Genomic DNA, 21,988 nt, shown 5'->3' on the forward strand with positions numbered 1-21,988 from the left:
TTATTATTTTATTATCATCACTTTTGTCATTTTTATCATTAAAACCAGCGTGATCAAAGACTATACTGAAAGAAAAGGTTTTACTTACAAATTCATAATCACCATCCTGAGGTACTCTCCATTCCGAGGAATGTCTTTCAGGTACATGCCTTCCATAGTTGTTTCTCTGATTCTCCTTTTCTTTTTGTTCAAAATATTCAAGGAAAGACGGTCTGACAGACTCCATTGTTTCATCTCTCCCTATAAATATATTTAACAAAATATAAATGTAAAGTATCAACTTTGTCAATTCAAAGGCAAAATAGTCGATTAACCAGAGTAATTACTTACTTCGTTATGGTCAACAATTGGAAACAAAACTATCGATTAAAAACCTACTAGGTAGAACACTAATGCTGCTAATGCTTTTCATCACCTCTGGAGGGAACTGAGGCAAGGAACATAAGGGCATCCTTGCTATATCAGACCAAGAGTGCATCTAGTTCAGCATCCTAATTCCAACAGCAGCCAATGAGAAGCCATAGGCTAGCAGACAATCATTACCAGCTAACTGCTCCCCAATATATGACAAGCAAAGGAATTTAGCCTGTAAACTTAGAGGCTCCAACTGGGTCTCATGACTAATAATCAACGATACACCTATCCTCCATAAATATGCCAAACCCCATTATAAATCCAACAAAGACAGCAGCCATCACCACATTTTATGGGAGCAAGTTCCACAAGTCAATTACCCATTGTGTGTTGGACTTCCCTCTACCTATTAACTACAATCTTTGATATACTGAAATACCAAGCATAATTCATATCTTTCTAAGGCTAGATGATTATACTGCTCTCTAACTGCGGCTGCCTTGACCTTTGGAAGTTTCAGCTAGTTCACAACATGGCAATCTTCTTCTGATAGAAATCGATCACCGGTAGATATTAGTAGCAGTGCTACAGTGCCTGCATGGCCTCTTAGATAGGAGGTGGAGTTTCAGGAAAACATTTAATCTCTGGCCTATACTCAGTTTTGTACACTGAATGGATGAACACCAATTCCTACTATCCATTATCAGTCACAATGCAATCTGGAATGATAACCACGGATACCTTCAGCCTACAGATTGTTATATATGTCAAGGACAGTTTCATCTCTTGAAGTAGATCTCAACTCTTTTCAAACTCTGTTAATGCTATTATCTGTGAACTGAACAGAACAAGCCACGTTTAGGTTCACTTGTGAAAGGTCTTCTACAGTTCTCGTATCTGGGGAATTCAAAGTCTAAGCCTGAGGACTACCCAGAAGCATCATCTTGCTTGGTCAGGGTTTTAATAGACTGCTGATATCTGGAAAAGAGAATTTCAGTGGGTAGTATTTTATGTTTTAATGGGCATTTAATCTCATTTTCTTTACTAAGTTGATTTAATGCATTATTCACAACAGGGCAAGAAGAACAGAAATAAAATAAAAAGTTACCTTGATACAGAATGTACTCATTCTGGCATACAATACAGAGAGCTTTTCAGGAAGCAAAAAGCAAGCAAATGTCTCCGCTTAATATGTGAGTTTTAATAAATATTTTAGATGCACCACCACAAAAATGAATGACGCTACTCTGGCACTGTTGAGTCATTAAAACACAGTGGATGTAATATATATTGCATATATGTAATTCATAAAAAGTATACAAAAGACTCAGGTAGTCACCCTGGTTCATAAAATGGCCATGTAACATCTTTCATTAAGATAAAAATAATAAACAGTGTGGAAGCTTTCAGGTTCTCCAGAACTCTTCATATGATTGGATGTCTTAAAATTAAAATGGGGGTAGCAGGAGATCTCATGATCTCCCTTTGTCTGCATCCTGGATAGAACACTCAACTGACTTCAGTGGATAATACTGGGTTGCATTCTGTATTTATGAGCAGAAAAAGCAAAAAAATTGGAAGCCATCCCATTGAAACCAGTAGTTAATCAAATGTCTCTCCGATGCCAAACAAAACAAAAAAAATCTCTAAAAAACCAACAACATATAATAATTTTAGTGTGCTATTTTTAGGATTCATTCTTTTGTGTGGGGGTTTTTGCCTGCTTGCCCTCCAAACAAGTATAAACCAAAAACAAAAAGTTATTATTCCAATTATGTCTTTTATGTTTATTATGAGAACAACTGATATGAAGCTGTTCTCATAGATTCACTGAACTGAAGCTTTGTGTTGCAGAAGGTGTTTAACCTTGTGCACAGTTTTGACAAGCCAGCTTTTATGGGTGTGAGATCCAGGTTTTGGCAATCCAGGTTAACCTGCTTAAGTCAGATCACATGCCAGAACCCTTGATAGAATCCTGGCACCCAGACTCACTGGGCTGGACTGTAGGCAACAACTGCAGGCAGATGCAGCAGAGGGGGCGTAGCAACGGCGACAAGAGGGCAGAGGCGTGAATGGAGCCAAGCTTTGTGCCACTGCAGAAGAGCAGCATGACACTGGCAAGGTGGGAGAGGAGACAACAGGTAAAGTGGATTCCCATCCCATTCTGCTCCTCCCCCCAGCCCAAGCACCCAAAGAGCCCTTCAAGCAACTGCCAGCCACTTTTTAAACTCCATGACTTGACAAATCACCCCCTCCCCTTCCTAGCTTCACTAAAGGGATTCTTTTGGGATTATCTGTTTTGACATTGGGATTCTCCGATTTCACAATAAGCTTGCAAGAGAATTTTAATGTCAAACCAGAGAATCCCAAGAAAGGGGAAGGAGCCGTGGAATTTAAAATCCTTGGAAATGTTTCCTCCATAGGAAACAATGGAGAGTAGCTGGGGAGGGGGGGCGGCGGCTTGTTCAAGGGCCCACAGAATTCAATCTCAGAGTCTAATCCTCTTGAAATTTGGGAGGGTCTTTAGTGGACAGTCAAGAATAGGTTCTCTGAAAATTTGCTGGAGATTGCTTAAAAAATGCCCCCCTCCCCCAGATGTTTTCTCCCATAGGGAATAATGGCCAATTAAATCCAAGATTCTCTAACCTGGATCAGAGAATCTGACCTTGATTTCAGCAATCCTGGATTTTTTTATCTTTGAAACTGAAACCCGGATTACCAGGATTTATTTTTGATACACACTTCTAACCAGCTTTAACAGTGACACTGAAGAATGTACACTTGCAAGGAAAAGACAACATTGCACCAAGGACCATTTCCTGCCGGCACAAGGTGCTGGGGCTCCCCTAAACCTTCATATTTACAAAAACATTGTTTTACATGACCAAAGACAATGGAACTCCAGAAGCCACTCGGATTGTTCAGATGTCTGCAGGAAGACAGATGTATTTCTCACAAATCAACATTACACATATGGAACTTATAGAAGTAACCATTTTATGTTTGCAGATGGTATTACAGAAAAGCCTTAAACATAAATGCTTCAAGTTCTTTACCAAGAGAATTCTCACAAAAAGCAGTATTGTTGACTAATATCTCAGATGCTAATATTCCCCGTGTCCACAATATGAGTTTGCATTGCAAAATCAAATCAAGTAATCAATAGATGCAAACTAGTTGTCAAAAATACCAGCTCTCCCCCTGAAGTCATAGTCTTCAAACCGACCACTCCAGATCCCTTATGAACACATGGAATTACATAGAGAGCAAAGAGATTATACCTAGGAAAAATCTAGATGCAACCATGATGATGGTGAGACCCCTCTAACACAAGCCTTACATACATCTTGACACCCACCTCAAACCTCCCTTCACAGATTTGGGGTTTTTCAGGCAGGTAAAGGCTGGGACTCCACAACATGCCACTAGTCTACCCTACACGATTTTCCCCCACAGCCAACGATTTCAAGCCAGTCAGAGTTAAACAAAACAAAAATAAACTTTATTTACAAGATGGAACATAGGAATGAACAGCAAAGAAACATTGATTCCTGTCTTTTTTACTACATGGCGGGGGGAGAAGGGAGGGGGAGTGAGTCAGAGGCAGGAGCGGGAAGGGGACATGTGAGTGGCCAATTCTTGCAGCAGCTCCTCTTCTCAAGAAGGAGTGTGCCTCTTATAAACTGCTGCAAGGAGTTAAATTAGTAGGCTTGCCTCAGTCAGCCTCCATTTTGCTCTAGCCTCAAGTCTGAGAGACACTGTCTGCTTGTTACTGCTGCTGGCTTTCTCTTCTGGTCTGCTTTGGACATCAACTGGATCCCGCTGCCCAGTGAGTGGAGAGGATTCCTGGCTACTGCCTGGTTTGAGAATTGTAAACCCACTGGATTTTTCTCTCTTTGCAGGGAGGGAGTTGCCCTGTGTCGGGGGGATAGGGGTGGGGGGGATGGAAAGTGGGGGGGTTTTAAGCTTCATTTTAAAAACTACTTTTTTGCTGTGGCGGGGGGCAGCGGCTTTGATTTCTGCCTTTTGGTTATATTTACTGTTAATTTTGCTGCTTGTTCTTCTAGGGGGGCTGTTTTCTCCTGTTGTTGGGCTTTCTTTATAGAAGTTTGGTTGGTGTTGTTTGCTGGGTTCTGTTTTCTGTTGGCATAGAAGTTTGGCTTGATCAGATGTTCAATTGCTGTTGGTTGTTCTTCTTGGGAAGGTGTTTGTTGGGATGCTTTATTCAGTTTGTTAACTGAACCTAGTGATGTTTGGGTGTACTTTTTGGGTATCCTGAAAGAGTTGTGAAGTGCAAACTTTTAAAAAGTGTTTTTAAGATATCCTGAAAGAGTTGTGAAGTGCAAACTTTAAAAAAGTGTTTTTAAGATAGGCCAGTTGCAGGTTTTCCCCATAGGGAATAACGGAGATTGGAAGTGGCTGGGGGTATTATCTTTGGGGGACCCTAAAATAGCCCCCCCCCGGATTCAATCTTTATGAAATTTGAGGGGGTCATTATAAGGCAGTTAGGAGTATGTCCCCTGCAAATTTGGTAAAATTTGGTCAAAAAATGACACACACACCCCACCAGCCACTGGAAATTTCCAAATTGAGTTTCCCATAGGAAACAATGGCCAAATGTTACTGAATTTGCTCTGTACTACTGAACCGAACTGGAGAATGAATTCGGTACATCCCGAATTCTGATTTTTTTTTCCAGTTCAGTATTACCGAACCGAATCAACTGAATTTTTTCCTGTGCACACCCCTAGTAAACAGCACTCTTTCTCTCTCTGCTACATGCCCTTAACAAAGACAAAGCCCTTCTCTCTCAGACACACTTAAGAACCTCCTTTCCCCTCCAATAGACTCTAACTCTCATTGGCCCACCATTCTGCCTGCTCCATTGGCTGTCTCTTAGGAGAGGCAGAGCTGAAACCAGTCCTGTCCATAAATGCAATTATATACAGTGGTTACGTCAGATCAAAAAGCTATTGTAAGAGCCCAAATTAAGGCCAGCCCATACATCTACTTAGGAAATTTATTTAATGGGGGACAGGGAGAAAGTACACATTAATTATATGGAGTATTTGACAAACTGTTTAGTGAGATTATTCCAAACATCTTTAAATTGAAGCAACAGATATAGAAGTTGTCACAATGGTTACCATCTCACTGCAACAAATCCACAGTATTTTCTACTCAGTAGCAGAATGCATATGGAAGAAGGTGGTTCTTGATTCCGTTCTGGCAGAAAAAGGTCACACTGAGAGAAAGCCTTGCCCAAGACCTTAAAGAGGCATTGAGCACACAATTGTTGGCTAGATGGATGAATTACCATATTAATACATGGCAACGACAGTTGCGTTATAGCACAATTCCCTCTGGCATTTAATTCTGAGCATTTCGTTCATTAGGGTCTCAAGGCTAAACACAGTATCTTTATCTTATGTTACAATAAACATTTTATGAGGTCATGTTGGAAAAACACTTTTTAGCTTATAACTACTCAGCAGGATTCATAGTAAACAATATAAACTACTGTTCTCCCATTTTCAGATCCTACACTCTAGCAATTTCACTCTTTAGCTCTACCCAACCCATACTGTCATTTATTCCTCAAATGTATATGAAACTCTAGTGGTTCTTAGAGACATATTATTTGCACAGCAGAAACAAGCATCCAAGTAGATTCTCTGGAAGGTAAGAGACTTGAAAACCTGATTAATATACCCCAAGGATCATACAACACTAAGGAGGGGATTGTGCAAGGGTGTTTTACAATGCCTAAAATTATTTATTTTTCGGCTCTGTACACACCCTTTCACAAATATAACAACGGATAGCCAGCTATCGTTCCTGAGTTAAAGGAGAGTTCAAGTATAAAATAACTGCTTGAACTTCTGAATTACACAAATCAAGCAATTTTACTGTACTGCTGACTACAGCTTGCCTCTTAACAGCCCTCACTGTGTACCATCATATCAAGATTGCTAACTTTAGATAAGCTTGAAGGAGGCCAGAATACAGAAAGTTTTTTGCAGAAATGATTATTCAATATATCATAAATAGAATCACTGTCATTGCTATCGTGTTTAGAGAACAATATTTTTATGCATCATACAACCTATGACTAGTTCTCAAAATACTAGAATAATCTTAAGGAAGGCAATCATTAGTTGTTAAAAATGATAGTTCAATTAACTTCACAAGTAAACAAGATGACTCCTGAGTCCAGCTTTTTTAAAAAACAAACAAAAGGGGTGTTATTTTATAAGAACGTTTACACTCTACCAAAAGCATGCTTTGCAAATGATTTCCACAGGTGGGGGAGGGGGGGAGAGAGAATGCAGATGTCATAGTGCTATACAGCATACCCAGTTTAGGGTACACGGCAGTGCTACTGAGCATAAAACCCCAGTACTGCCCTCACTCTTAATAGGGAAGCGGGGGCACAAAGAGCACATTGACAAGGCTCCTGGGTGGGCTGTGCTTCATTGGATAGTACTGCTTTTTTAGATCACTGGAAATTATACTAGAAAAGCCTGCAAATGGAAACAAGCCTTTGGATGAGAAATAGCCTCAGCAGACTTTGGGCTTCTGAGCTCCCCTTGTACACAGCACATAGGCTGAAGACTTCCTGGATTCTAACAAACAACGATTTGCTGAATTAGACAAACTGACAAGCAGCAACATGCAAAAGTCAAACACCATTTTTTTAAAAAAAATCCTCATTATTTGGACATCCCAATAAATGGAGGTTATTTCTAAAACAGAAAATCTTCAGTGCCCATGTGGAATGGAAGGGGAAAGGGGAGAGGAGAGAGGGATGCCATGACCCCAAGAACTTCCTAGCTTGTCATTTGATTCAAATTAAGATTAAGTGCCTTGTAAATCTGACACCAACGTAGAGAATATTCTAATCTAAAACCTGTGAAGTTTCTGTTTGGATGAAAGATAAACCATTAAGGATTGCGCTAGCGAGTGGCTCTGTAGTATACATCTTTAATTCAGAAATGTTTTGGTGAATCAGTCACAGAAGTTCAAATCTGCAAAGACTTTGAAACATCAAAACTAAGTAGTGTTCTCATGGAAAAGTGATCCATCAACAATGGGCATTCTTTATCTTGACATGGCCATCTCCCAAGATGCTTCCAATAACAAAGGTTGCATTTTAACACTAGCCAGTCAGGCAGCAATTTGCCTAACACAGTAAAAGTAGATTTGCAGAAAGGGACATCGCTTCTTGGCCTTTAGGTTAAGATCAAGTGTAGTACCAGAAACATACATATTGGTTTCATCATTAAAATTAAACACAGAGTATCTTGATGGCAACAATATTGGAATTTGCATCCTGAAATGAAATAAGTATACATAGATGTTATTAATGCCACGGAGACCAATGTAAAAAGCAGCATACATACTGGACTTCTGTATCAAGTCTAGTCTCTATAAGAAAAATAAAATGCTACTGAATCCAAGGAAGCCAGAAGGAATACCAATGTTACATTATACAAAATAAACTCAAATTTGATAAGAGATATTTTGCATGATGGAAGGTTGCAGGGGATGTAAGGGTACCTGCAGAAGCATGAGAAATTTGCTTTTACAGGCTGCTAGTCTGATATAATACTCCAAGCAGCAATTCAGCAGGAACTCATTGATTTCCAGGCAAGATCCAAGGCGACTAGAGGAACAGCAAGTGGCAGAACATCTGCTTTGCATGCAGCCAGAAATGTCCAGGCTGAGTCCTCAGCATTTCCAGTTAAAAAGCACCAGGTAGCAGGTGATATAAAAGAGCCGAGATCCTGGAGAGCCACTGCCAGTTAGAGTAGGTAATACTGACCATAACAGAACATTGGTTTAACTCAGTAAATGTGTTCATGTAGCTACTCAAACACAAAACACTCACTCTTGCTTCTACAAGTGCATCTGTTAATTATCTTAATTTGGCTACCAACATTATATAACAATACTAACTAATGTTGGTAGTAGGAATGTGGCCATTTATTCAAGAACTACCTTCATCTGAATTGTACAAATATAAAGTTAGCAGGCACTAGACACCCAAATATTTCATTTAATGGAGAATTCTGCACAATTCAGATGCTTGTGCATGCATCTGTTCCAACAGATGTTGCTTCAACAGAACTCTGTCTTAATTTCTGGGATCAACAACCACCTACACTAGACTGCAAAGGGATAATTATTGTTAAGAGGAAGCAAGTAGGCAACAGCTTTTACCAGCGCAATTTAATATTTTGGGGCCAAGCTGTACTACAATTATTCATTCAGCATTTCCTCCTTTGAGTTTAGTGATGCAGCAAAAAGTCTAGTATTTTACAAGTGGTATAAGCAGTTTTTATTGCCTGTTAACTGCACCATCCTAGGTAGAGCTGCACCCTCATAAATCCATTTAAACCAGTGGGCTTAGAAAAGTGTAACTCTGGTAATGATGGCAATCTAAGTACATAAAAAGGCGTATTTTATCGTTTAAGTGAGCTTCAGAAGAACATGAAATTTTAAAATGTTATACATTCAGCATTTAATGAGTCAGGAGGATGACACTAATCTACCATTCCTGAAGTTTAAGATAAATCTAGAATACAAATCTGCCAAACTTACAATTTTATTTTCTTAATGCTCTACCAAAGCATACCTTAAAGAATGATTTCATCAAGCACAACCCAACAATCTTATCTGTAATTCATGCATAAAATCATTTATCTGTCTGAATGCTGTGCAATACTTAATATGAATATCATCAAACTCCTTTCTTACAAGTTTAGGCTGAATAAAAGCCACATATGAAGGATAAGGCACAGGCCTTGTCATTACATGTAAGTATTTTAAAACAATTTGTTAGGCAACAGCTTTCATATAGTAAACCCATTAAAATCCTTTATTTGAGAGCGGCTTCAGTGGACCACAACAAGACATTTGATTTGTAATGCCTCCTGGCAGATGTGGCTGTGCTAATGAAATCAAAAGGGTGTTTGTAGTACAGCAAACACAAAAGGTTAATGTCAGCTTCATAGAACAGAAGTATTCCATGCAGATTATAAAATCAGTAGCCAACCAACACAGGGAAGTAAACCTTAGACAAGAATTTGTCCCATTAATTCCTGATTATTTATGTTTGCCATCTAGCAACAGAAAAGGACAGAATGAAGAATGAAGTATTAAATTTTGTCAAGTCTGCGCCCGCTTTTGAAATTCTGAAAAAAGGTAGCGGGCACCCAATACAGCTGCCAAAGTTCTGGGGAGGTTCCTGGCCAAGTCCCATCCTTTGACAGAGACTACTGCTTACAAACGGACACTCCCTACAGATGTGCAGGTGATGCCTCCTGGGCTCTTCTGTAGTATCTCCTGTTCCAAGCAAGAAGAGGAAAGCTGGGGCTGGCTATTTTCCTTTGGGGAAGAGATGCTTTTTGGTTTCAGTTTCCAAAGGAAGGAGAGGGTTTGGCTCTTGCAGAGCCAGACTGAATGGTTTCCCAACCCAGAGACATTACGCCTATGGCCAAAGCTAAGGGTGCGTGACTGATGCACCTGCTTTGGCTAAGCTCAGTGCTCTGCTTGTTAATCAGCTGGTAGGAAGCAACCTAAATCTCCCTGCTTCATACCCTTTGGATTTTATCCCCAGAACGCAAGAAGCAAATGGATGCCAGAAAACTCATCAGTGGGTACCATATTGAGTACTTCTAGACAGATTAATGCTGATCATTACAAATCACAAACAAATGAATAATTCTTTATAATTCTAGTCACTTAAATAATGCAGTTGGTTTCTGATGCTAAGACGGTTGCAGAAAACAAACTATTGGAAAGAAGTTATAAACAGGGTCAAAGAGCCACAAAATGCAGGATGCACATAACGTGATACTATTACATGAAATTCAAATATGATCAAGAGAAGAACATTCACAACAATCTCCTTAGTTTTGCTAAACTGATTAATACAAGTAATGGTTAAGAAAAACAACTGGAAAACCTAGTGGTAACAAAGAATAAAGTTATTTCCTACAACGGCCAACATCCTTTTCAGTACTAAGGACCAATGCGATGACAAAAACTGCTGGTATTGAACAACCTTCAGTTCTCCCTTATATAAAATATCAGGTCGATAATACTTTGTCTAAACTCATAACCTAGCTTCACATTTAACGGATGCCTCCTATATTTAATTACACTCCTTCAGATCTTCAATTTTACAGAGAAAATAGAGCTATTGCTCTACATGAAAAATTACAGACAAGTGAAAGGTTTATTGAACAGAAGCAAGAGTTTTTTAAAACCCAAAACTTTGCCAAAAGTATTAGCACAACTAACAGTGGAATTCTTTCTGGGGAAGAAGGGTGGAGTCCCACCCAACAGACCCAAGGAGAATTCTGAATAGACCTGCTTAGGATTGCTCTTTAACAGTTACTCAAGTCTATGCCCATTGACTTAAATAGGCTTCAACAGGAGTAATTCTGTATAGGATTGCACTATAAGATACTTGAAAAAGGCCATGAAGACTTAGGCATGGTACACGTGACCACAAAACATAGTTGCTAGCCTGGAAGATGCCCTATCTTGATATGGCTAGTCAGACCACCTGGGTTCATGCTATGGTAACATCCAGACAAGACTACAGTAATACACCCAGGCTCATGTGTTCTCTACCTCCTCTCTGCCCCTTATGTGTAGAGATCTAATTAAAGACTTAATTTACAACAAATAAAAGTTTGTTGCTTCATCAAAATAACAAACGATGGTTTGCTTTTTGTGTACAAACCAGGCTATCAAACTCTAATCTTCATTTAGAATCCTGATTTATAAGGAAGACAGCAAGCCACAGTTAAGCAGACTGACAATCATAAGACAGGGAAAGATGAAGTATGCAACCCCACACCCACATTAGCGCTTTCACGTGACAAACCATGGTTTGGCTTTGTATCTGAACTGTGCATATAGAACATACCACACATGTCTTGTTCACTAGTAATATGAAGCAATAGATTTCTACAGAAGAATTCTAGTTGTTCTAGCAGTTGCTAGACATAACTTAGAACAAAAGAATTTTAATTCTGGATAAAGGTAAGAACGAAAAAAGTGGATCTTACATAGACAGAAGTTTCTTAGTAAAATGACTGGGAGCAACTAAGATGTGGTCCTGTGCTCTGCAGAACCCCAAAATAAATTGAATCATTAAAAGTGCCAGAGGTCAAGAGTTGAAACATCTAGGCTGCTTCCACATAGAGATGATTCTCCATGTAGCACCACTGCTGAATATGGGGCACACCATGGAGAAGGGCTTTGGCCCAGCAGAAGAACAACTGCTTTGCTTGCAGAATGTCCCAGGTTTGATCCCCAGCATCTCAAGTTAAAAGAATCAAGTAGTAGGCAATGTGGAGGACTTCCGAGATGTTTGAGAGCCTCTGCCAATCAAAGCAGAATACTAACTTTGACAAACTAATGGTCTTACTCAGTACAGGTATAAGAAAATTTCACTATAGTTAATAAGCCCCGGCTTATCTTAAAGTGTTTGTGGTTTTTAGAGCACAGGTGAGTTTGTAAGCAGCTCAGCTCTTTTTCTAAACCGCGGGGATTTCGTTTTTGAAATTCTAGATCAAAACAAACCCCTTTGACTATGCACAAATCCCTGGTCGGAAGCAGAGGACATAAAGTTCAAACGGAAGCTGTAATAAATTCCTTGCCATGTTCCCCCTCTTTTCTTCTGGAGGTATGGGGAAGTATAAAATCCTGCTCTACAACATTGTAAATGCAGAAGCATAGACACAGTAGGAAGATTCTTTTTACCAGTTACATCACCAGTCAGGAAATATAAGTCACTTTGATAATATTAATGACCTTACCTCCACTGCATTTAAAATACCATTTAGTTATAGTGATTATTAAAAACCTGTCCCCAGAAGAACCCTGCACAAGGCAGATGAACTTTTACAGCTAAATCAATTTAAGTGAATGTGAAAGGAACATTACCATGGAACTGATAAGGTGAAAAATAGAGCACTTGAAGCAATTTAGAAGGAAAGACATATGTCTTTACATACTGGATGTGGCACAGGTCACCTTGCCAAGAAGCAATTGTATCAAGCCAAATTAACCTGGTAAAGGTCTCAAAACCGACCAGGTTGTGTAAGAAATGCAAAGCTATTTAGATTCTGGTCAACGAAATCTAGTCAGCAAGACAGAATATTCAGTTAAAAATTGAGGGAAAACAGAGTGAGAAAAATCTCCTCCCGTTAATAAAATGTTAATTGCAGGCTTCTGACACTACTATTTGAATCAGGGCCATGCAGGGAAAGGAGATGATGTTTTGAGCTTCCCCTGTGCTTCACTTAGAAACTAGGGGTATCCTTCCTTCTGTCTAAATTCGGGTTAATAAGGAGGGGTCACAATTCAGTTGCAGAACCCCTGCTTTGCATACTGAAGGTTCCAACTTCAATTCCTAGCATTTCCAGGTCACTCAATTTATCTAATTCTTAACATGGCCAAATCTGTGGATACTTAAATCAAGAGTTTGGAGCCATGAATAAAAGAGACAAATCTTTCTACAAACCAGAAAAATGCCTCAGGTTTGTAGAAAAATCTGAAATCTAAATACAAAAAGGGACGATTTCCCCCACTCCCACCCCCATAACAGGCACAGTAACTGTTAGTGTAAGAAGCAAATGTCCTCAGTGGCAGTCACTAGGCAACCACAACAGTTTCGCCAACCTTTAAGCCTTGGTTTCTGTCAGTAAAAGGCAGGATAAGGGGGCAGGGCCTTTTCAAGGGCTGCTCTGGCTTTTGACAGAGGACTCATCAGGGCCATGCCTGGAAACAACTACCAGTTAACTTATTACCACACATCTTCCATGGCTCACCCAGGCCTGGCTGCTTGCTACTACTCAACAGCAGCTACTCAAAGAAAGTCAGTGTGGTGGAATGTTTAGAGTTTGAAACTAGGATCTGGGAGACCCAAGCTAAATCCTCACCCTGCTATGGAAGCTCACTGGGTGACTTTGGGCCAATCAAAAACACTCAGCCTAACTTAACCCAGAGGGCTGTTGTGTTGATGTAAGCTGTTTTGGGTCCCCACTATGAAGAAAGGCAAGGTATATATGAAATAAACAAATACATATAGTTGAAGATGGGGGCAGAAAGTGTAGGTTGGTTGGTGGGTGCAACCGAGAGAAGGAAGCTGGGAAAGGTGAGGATATGGGGATTCCCAGGAGGAATGAAAGAGGAAATAGTGTGGGAAAGGGGATACAGGGAAAACAAGTCCTTATGGGCCCAACACTCCACAATGGGGCTTGGTCCAGTGGCCGGCACCAGACAACTGAGCCACAGTTTTTCCCACACAGATCACCAGAGGGAGAGAAAGTTGACAATGGGGAGAGGGGTGGGATAAAGGTTGGTTGGGAAGGAGAAAAGGAAGCAGGAAAAGGGAAGAGGCGATGGGGGCTTTCAGAGAAAGAATAAACAGTGGGGGAGGGAATACTAGATGGCCTCCGCAAGTCCTGCGGGTTCCCCTCTTGTTAGATCTTAAGTAACAGCACCAGGAAGGATCTCTGCCTGTCAAGTAGGGCTGCCAACCTCCAGGTAGCATATGGCGATCTCCTGGAACTACAACTCATCTCCAGACTACAGAAATCAGTTCCACTGGAGAAAACGGCTTCTTTGGAGGGTGGACTCTACAGCACTATACCCCACTGAGTCTCTCTCCACCCCGCACCAAACCCTGTTGTCCCAGGCTCCATCCCTAAATTTCCCAACCCAGAATTGTCAACCCTACTTTCATCACATATTAGGGTGTACAAAGCTTTAGTCATTCCAATGGTCATTTTTATTAACAGAAAATGGTAGGGAATGCCTTGTTAAACATCTGCTACAACTTTAAAATCTGCCTGTTCTTTTTAGCATACCTTCTCTTTACTCTTTGAACATATGGGAACATATGAAGAGCTGTACTCCACCTTTGGATAACTCACCCTCCCTTTACTGTCTGCACACATGCTCTGATATGCCATTGATCTGCAATCCAGCTCACTTACTCTCCTTCTTCATGTCATTTATCTGCCCCTTCCAACATAAAGCAGCGCCCTTCTCCCCCCTCCAATCTTTTTCTTTGTCTCCTGCCTACTTACCATTCCTCCTCTTCACTGTATCTGGCAATAATAGCAAACAAAGTTTTACTGGCTCCAGTAATCCATGCATGGGACAGTCTCAGATGAAGACGAGCCATATACCAAAGCGGTCTGTAAAAACTGGTGTCAACTACACCAAACATCGCTGACCCCCAGGGATGTGACAAGGCAAACATAGTGACCATGAACAGTCTCCCACTGCTACTTCTGATGGACTTGGGTGAGTCACAGAGAAGCCCTCGCAAATAGTTAGGGAGAAAGCTGCAAACAGTGGTTGTTTTTAAAATGCTGCTAATGGACAGCAAATAGAGGGGAGCTTAGAACTGGCCCAAGAGTAAGCAGTGGCCTAAGTCTAATGTCCAAGCAACTGAATATTCAGTGAATCCAACTGTAATAGTATGTGAACCGTCTCTGCAGAAAATTGGCTTAATATTTATTATCAGTGATAACATGGGAGAAATCAGGCATCCTAAGATGATGTACAAACAGCTTTCTACTAGAAACTGTGCTGGAGCTCCCTCTCTTGGCTCAAAGCTGTCAGAAGGATTTTAGTACTATGTTTCATCAAAGGGTTCAAACTGAGGGGACTGTAAGCAGGTTAGGATGAGCTGCTGCTTAGCTCGGAAATTTTTTTTCCTGTTCATCCTTCCCATTTTTATTCTCAGTACAAATAAAACTGTCTGAAGTTCATCTAACTCTTAAAGAAAAAGAGGGTATGCCGCACACTGAAAACCAGTTCCTTCTTTGAATTAAATGCATGAAAAACCCATAAATCGTAACTATGCTGCTGTGTTTCCAAACTGCTCTGGGGGTTAGCAATAGCTGTCTGCCCTATATTTTATTTAGGCAATTAGCGTAACACCCTCCAACACCCTGCTGCGTTAAACATCAGCCATCACTAACTTTTGCCTTATCGGTTAAGACATTTACAGCTAAAGTTCAGGCACTGGAAGAGCTGCCTGAGGGCTTAAAGCTGAGCAGCTCATAGCATTCTTACATCCTCCCACACAAGTGTTTTACAACTCAATATGATTTCCGTGTAATACCCAATCAATAGTTTTGTTCTGACTGAAAGGGGAAGTAAACTCACGTTGCTTTCCTGAATATCACAGAAAGAGACCAGGAATGGAACTAACTGGTATGGTAACTTTGTTGAGAAAAAAACTTCAGATAGATTCTGAAGCTGATTCCCCTTTCAGGCAAATGGAGGCTCAGGGGCTGTGGGATCTCCTAACTGAATAATCCCAAATACCTAATCCAGAATCACAAGGCTGCAGTTAGATCTAAATATTCGGCAACTGAGTGAGATCAGGAAGGGAATAACTGTCACCCAGCAGCTCCCCCTTCCTTAACTCTGAATTGGATCCCATCTGAAGGGAACAACTTGTTGAATAGTCATCCTTCTCTTCCTTGTCTTCACCCATCCCAATCCCACTCTGTTGTTACTCGGAGAGTGAGAAATCCAAGAGCTACTTTAGGCATCCTTAAGGGCTTGGGTAGTAGTTGTTTCACATCTCCCTCCAAAGGGTCTTGGTGCCGCTTCATAGATTGCTTGGAAAGTCCCCTTGGTTCCAAAGCATATCCCCCCCCCCCCCCCCGGTGTACAACAGGAAGATTACTATTTGAGAAACACAAATCAAAAACCTCTTGGATTTATTTGATATTCTTTAAAACAAAACTAAAAGTTTCAGAAATAGCATAAAAGCTATTTTTGGTAGATGTCTTGGAGATATTTATCTTGCTAATTTGTTACTGCATTAAAAATCATTTTTGTCAACTAACACTTCAAAGAATACCAGTCTGAGACATAATTACTTCTCTTGGAGCAACCTCTTTTACTTCACGAAAGCAGGAACTGTTACTGGTGTCACAGACTGGAAAATGTCCAGCCAATGTCCTAGAACACAAAGATCACTCAGATTGCTACACTTCTTGCTAGCGTCCTTACATTACTGATTATTTGTGTATGACCGAGCGCCTAAATAAAAACTGACCACTTACTCTTCATTGTTCCTTCATCATCTTCATCTTCTGCATTTATGACCATTGTCCCAAGCTGCGACTCTAAAGTGTCATTGTATTCTATCATGGTATTAATGCCTTCACTCATTCCACAAGCAGTCCTGATTGTGCTCGCCTCCTGACCGCTGGCCCGCACCATGGTCCTAGAATCAGTTTCATCTTCTTCCTGAACATAGGATGCAAGAAACACACTTCTGAATGATAATGACCCCTCCTTTGGCATCTCAAGAAAGTAGATGAAGTAAAATATTAGCTCTTAGATACCAAATAAAATGCAAGCAATATAAATTGTTGGAATTACATGTTTTATCCTAGCTTGTCAAGTGTTAACCTCCTTTTTGTTCCTCTTCTTGCACCTTCAATCAACAGAATGATATTCAATAGGCAGCTCTGAATGAAACCTCCTATTTAGTCAGACATCAGCAAATAAATAGTGTACAGATAGTTTAAAAAAAACCCTTGCAAAACAAGCTTATTTAGTAAAACTTTAGAATAAGATAAAAGGTCTTTTCCATACTGGGCTTTTTTATCAGCTCTGGCCCCATACTGCACTGATTTCTCCTCAGAGTTCTGCATGCATAGTCAAAGTACCCCAATTCAGTCTCCAAACTGCTTCCCAGACTGTTTTGCATTCTACATGGTGAAAGGCTACATCAGCTACATAGTCAATTTCCCCCCAGGTTTTGTTATTTTTTTCTGGCGTTTTCCACATGTACACTTGCACTGGATTTCCTGGGCATTCAATCCACAAGGATAGCATCCACTTTGGGCCTCTGTAATTCTGCACTTGAGGAAATGGAACCAAAGTGGTATCTGTTTATTTTTTCTGAACTAGAAGAATGTCCATTTCGGCTGCAGGCTTTGTTTTGTCAGTTGATCAGGTAAGGAATCCTCAGTTGATCGGCTGAGGAAACTTGAAAGGTTTTTTTTCCCTTTTTTTAATGCACCAACTAGGACATTGTTGTTTAGAAACATTAAAAAGTGATTTATTTCTTACTGTCAAGGTTAGCGTGCACATACAATATACTTTTTAGTCCATTCTTAAAATTTCTCTTAAAATAGTCAAAAGCATCCAAAGTTAAATACAGAAAATCAACAGTGTCACAGAAAATCAACAGAGCTTGTTATGCAGTTTTAATACTCACTGAATTTTCTTCATCCTCATGATACAACTCTCGCTGTTGAGCTTCCTGAATTTTCAGTTTAATATCCATTGCTTCATTAATTAGATCTCTTAGAATGAAAACTCCTTTGGCATTTTTTACAAATGGATGCTAAAACATACACATCAGAAAAAAAAACAGACATTATATCCAGAAGCTGTACTAAAATGCAGCAGTAAAAATGCTACCTAGAGGTATGTTAATCTCATTAATTAAGTTGAAGCCTTCGCCCCACACACACCCCTAAATCTGGCTTGAAAGTTCCCAGTTGCAGGCAGGAGAGATTAACTCAAGTTAACTCACATCTCTCACTTTGTGCATCAAGGATAAACAGAGTTAGTTTTTAATTCCAATTGGAGGGAGGGGGGTTAGGTGCATACTCTGATGAACAAGCTCAATTCATCTACATTTTCCCCCACTAAGTTAAGACATCTAACCACAGCCTATGCCCAATTTTACCAACATAACATAAGCACTGCTTCATTTCAACTGAAAATATGTAGAACCTCACTACAAACTGAGGTTCACTACAAACTCCCTGCTCTGATAATCTCCTATCCTGTGTGCAGTGTCTTGGGAGCAAGCCTTTGAATTATGGACATGATTGCAAAATTTAACTGCTCCTCGTTACTGATAACAAAATAGCTGCGCAACAAAGGCAGCCATAAAAGTGGAAGGAATCCAATAGATGATTTTGCCCTCTCCCCTCTCCTAGAACTGAGCACTTTATCCTATACCCGAAGCATTCTGTTAGATTGTTCTCTTGTTCCATGGAACAGCTTCCCAGGAGAACATTAAATAGCCACATCAAGCCACATAATTACATTGCAGAACTGCTCTTAAAATGATAGGAACTTCCTAATGATGCCTACCCTATCACATTATGATTTAGAGTTTTAGACAGTCTTCCAATACCTATTCAAATACCCATGGGATACATCAGAAGTACAAGGAGAAGTGTTCAAAAAGCCTGTACACATCAACTACAGGTCTCAGGGGAGCCAGTTATGAGCTTTCAAAGTTATGCGCAGAATCCTACTTTTAGCATGCATCAATACAAACAATGGACTAACATTTGTATTGCTGCTGCAGTAACTCTCTCTACACAATGCAGTGCATGGACACAACTAGCTTACCAAAGGCTTGCAAACCAAGGGATACAGGCTCTTCCTGTAGCTACCCAGATAGTCAATTCAATTAGTCCTGAATGTTTCCATCTGTATGCCAAGACTGCATGACCATATTATGCAAGGGAGCACTCCACAGCTACAGCACAGCCATAGAACTCTCTCTCACATCCTGATACTCTGCTGAAACACAGCCTGAGCACCTTTGGGAAGCCGATGGCTAGTACTAAGTCATTTTAAACTGATACAGTATTTTAATTAAAACACCATTTCCTACTTTTCTTTGGGTTATAAAAGCTCTTGCCCAACTCAATCCTTGAAGCCAAGACAGGTTACAGTTTTTTAAAAAAATGACTAGTTCTCTGAGATCAGCAAAGCATGTAGTATAATATACTAAATTAAACAGTATGAGTTGCAAATCTGAAAGCCCCCAGTACAAACCTCACCTTGGCTACAAAGTCACTAGATGCATAACAACAACAACAGATTTATATACTGCCCCTCAGGACAACTTAACGCCCACTCAGAGTAGTTTACGAAGTGTGTTATTATTATCCTCATGACAGTCACCTTGTGAAGTGAGTGGGGCTGGGAGAACTCCAAGAAACGGTGACTGACCCAAGGCCACCCAGCTGGCTTCAAGTGGAGGAGTGGGGATTCAAACCCACCTCCCCAGATTAGAGTCCTGCTGCTCCTAACCACACCAAACTACAGTCTAGCAGTCACATAGAAAGATGTAATAGGGGGATAATTATATTGGTTTACCTTAACAAGGTTGTTAAAAGATTACTGAATAATATATGTGAAGTGCTTTGAACCACTTTGTTGTTTCTCCAAGTAGTATTATTATTATCAAGAACAGTATTGAGTCAACACAGGCAGGAAGTACTATGAAAGCCAAAGCACAAGGAGATAAGCACAAAAAAATCACTATTTTGGAAAAGGTAGGAAAATGGAACCTGGACTTCTAAAACCACGTAGTAAGGAATACTGCGTGTTGATTGATTGTTCTGTCATGGAAATGCAGGTACTGACCTGAAGCAGCTGTGTAGCAGTGGCTCTTTGCTCTGGACACTTCACAAGACACTGTTTTACAAAATCTGTGAATTCATCTGACCAGTGTTCTGGTTTTCGGAATGTTGGAGGTGGATTTGTAGGAATCATGAAAATTGCCTGCAAGCAACAACAGTATTTTTTTTCTGCACTGCATATTCAAGTTGTTAAAAAAGCAGAATAGAAAAAGCCAAATACACTGAAAAACTCACTAACCATAATGCACTCAAACTGTATTGTGCTTATACTGGCCCAGGGGGAAACTTTTTATTTCCCAATTTAATGTAATGAAAGCACCAATAAATATTACCTTGCAACATAATAGATACAGGGTCCATTTCCTTGCAGTGGGTGTACTAGTTGCAAGTGTGTGAGCCCATACACTGTTCCTACACCAACACATTGTTATTGTAATTACATCCTACACTTTTAGTAGCATATTAAAAGGTATTCAACCAACCTTCTATATTACAAGAAAAAATTCGACTGATGTCTGCAATACAATTGTGCTATTTCATATCTGTGAAAATTGTGCTTTATGAAAGGAAGCTAGTTCTAGGAGAAAACGTCATTTCAAAAAATATTGTATTCAAAGAAGCAGAAGTCTACCTGTGTATGTAAAGCACTGTCAAATCACAGTCAACTAACAGTGGGGTTTCAAGGGAAGAGACAAACAGAGGTAGTTTGCCACTGCCTGCCTCTTGTAACAACCCTGGACTCCCTTTGTGGTCTCCCATCCAGGTACTAACCATGGCCAACCCAGATTAGCTTCCAAGGTCTGACAAGATGGCTAGCCTGGGCTATTCAAGTAAGGGTGGAGAGTCCACTCACATCAGCCAAAAATATTTCATTCATTAACTTCAGCAATCTCTCTGACCATGTCCATCTAGCCTGCCAAATTATCCCAGCTTCCTGCATTTGGCAGCCATTCCCCAAACATATGGAAGAGAACAGACATGAATGGAGGAGAAAGTGCTCTCACTGACCCCAACATCCTTTGTCACAGAAGTGACAAAGTTCAATGGAGTAAGCTGAACTGCCACCAGCAGCTGGAAGATTGGTGAGATCAAGACGGATGCTAGGAGGAGGAGCAGTGCTAGTTTAGTACTACTCAAGGCTTTCTAGCCCTTTAGCAGTCAATGATTTGGCTTTAGAGACTGCTTCTTTTTCACTGCGATGGGCCCTGGAATCTTCTTCAACTGAACTGTGTTAGCTCCCAGCTCCTTTCCTTCAAATCAAACAAATCAGGTACTCAAGCACTAGTGCCCTTATATAGCTGGGCCACAGGAAACCTGATTTATTTATTTTTGCTTCAGAGGAAGCAGCAAACAAGGAGAGAGTGAAACAGATTCAGGATTTGCTGGTAAGAGGTTAAATCATGTAACTGAAAGATATATGACCTACCAAGTAATATTCACAGATGCCATTCACAGCAGCAGCAGATTGACCAAGGCACCAAAAGAGATTACAAGATTGCAAGTTATGGTAGTTATAAATAGGGAATGGGCGCATGTCTACAAATGGCTTGGCTGAAGAATATAACCATAATCTATTAAAATAGACCAAAGTGAATGTTTATAACTTAATTAGAATGTTCCCATATCTTGAGTAAGGTTCTCCTTTGCTAATGAAACTCTCATTTAATCAGGCCGGGAAATGGATGCAAGAATAGGTTGGTTTGATCCTATAAGCAAGATTAACTGCCACGTATATTCTTTTCAACCTTCCCAGCAGTGGATCTTTCAAGTTTCTACCCACACTTACCCTCATGGGGTGGATATCAGCATATGGTGGTTTTCCTTCAGCCATTTCAATGGCAGTAATGCCCAGAGACCAGATGTCCGCCAGACAATTATATCCAATTTCTTGGATCACTTCAGGAGCCATCCAAAACGGAGTGCCTATCACAGTGTTTCTTTTAGCCATGGTATCCTAAAACAAGTTATAGGAAAGCAATGTTGACATAGCTGAGAAAAGGAAGTGTGGCATGCAGAAGGACATGCAGGGGATATTTATACCAGAAATTGTTTAGTACATATTTCTTTATCAACATCATCTTCTATAGTCTGCCTTTCTCACTGAGAGCCAAGGCAGATTACATACTGCAAGTAAATACAATATAACCAATCACTAGGATATTCAATAACAAGGAAAT

At 40.2% G+C, this 21,988-nt stretch overlaps 1 protein-coding gene across 2 annotated transcripts in view; it reads right to left on the bottom strand.

Moving 5' to 3' along the window:
- The window catches only part of STK4 (serine/threonine kinase 4), an 83,948-nt gene that overhangs the window by 48,732 nt on the left and 13,228 nt on the right, over positions 1-21,988 (bottom strand). Inside the window, exons 6-10 of one of the 2 annotated variants that reach the window (XM_054981074.1) lie at positions 21,598-21,765; positions 19,816-19,953; positions 17,636-17,764; positions 16,470-16,656; positions 89-240 (exon numbers count right to left, since the gene is read on the bottom strand). In XM_054981074.1, the coding sequence (XP_054837049.1) occupies positions 89-240; positions 16,470-16,656; positions 17,636-17,764; positions 19,816-19,953; positions 21,598-21,765 (774 nt within the window). The remainder of the gene's footprint in view (positions 1-88; positions 241-16,469; positions 16,657-17,635; positions 17,765-19,815; positions 19,954-21,597; positions 21,766-21,988) is intronic. The other variant, XM_054981075.1, reaches the window with a different exon arrangement.

The sequence above is a fragment of the Eublepharis macularius genome, chromosome 5 (assembly GCF_028583425.1).
Source record: "Eublepharis macularius isolate TG4126 chromosome 5, MPM_Emac_v1.0, whole genome shotgun sequence".
In the NCBI taxonomy this organism is placed as follows: Eukaryota; Metazoa; Chordata; class Lepidosauria; order Squamata; family Eublepharidae; genus Eublepharis; species Eublepharis macularius.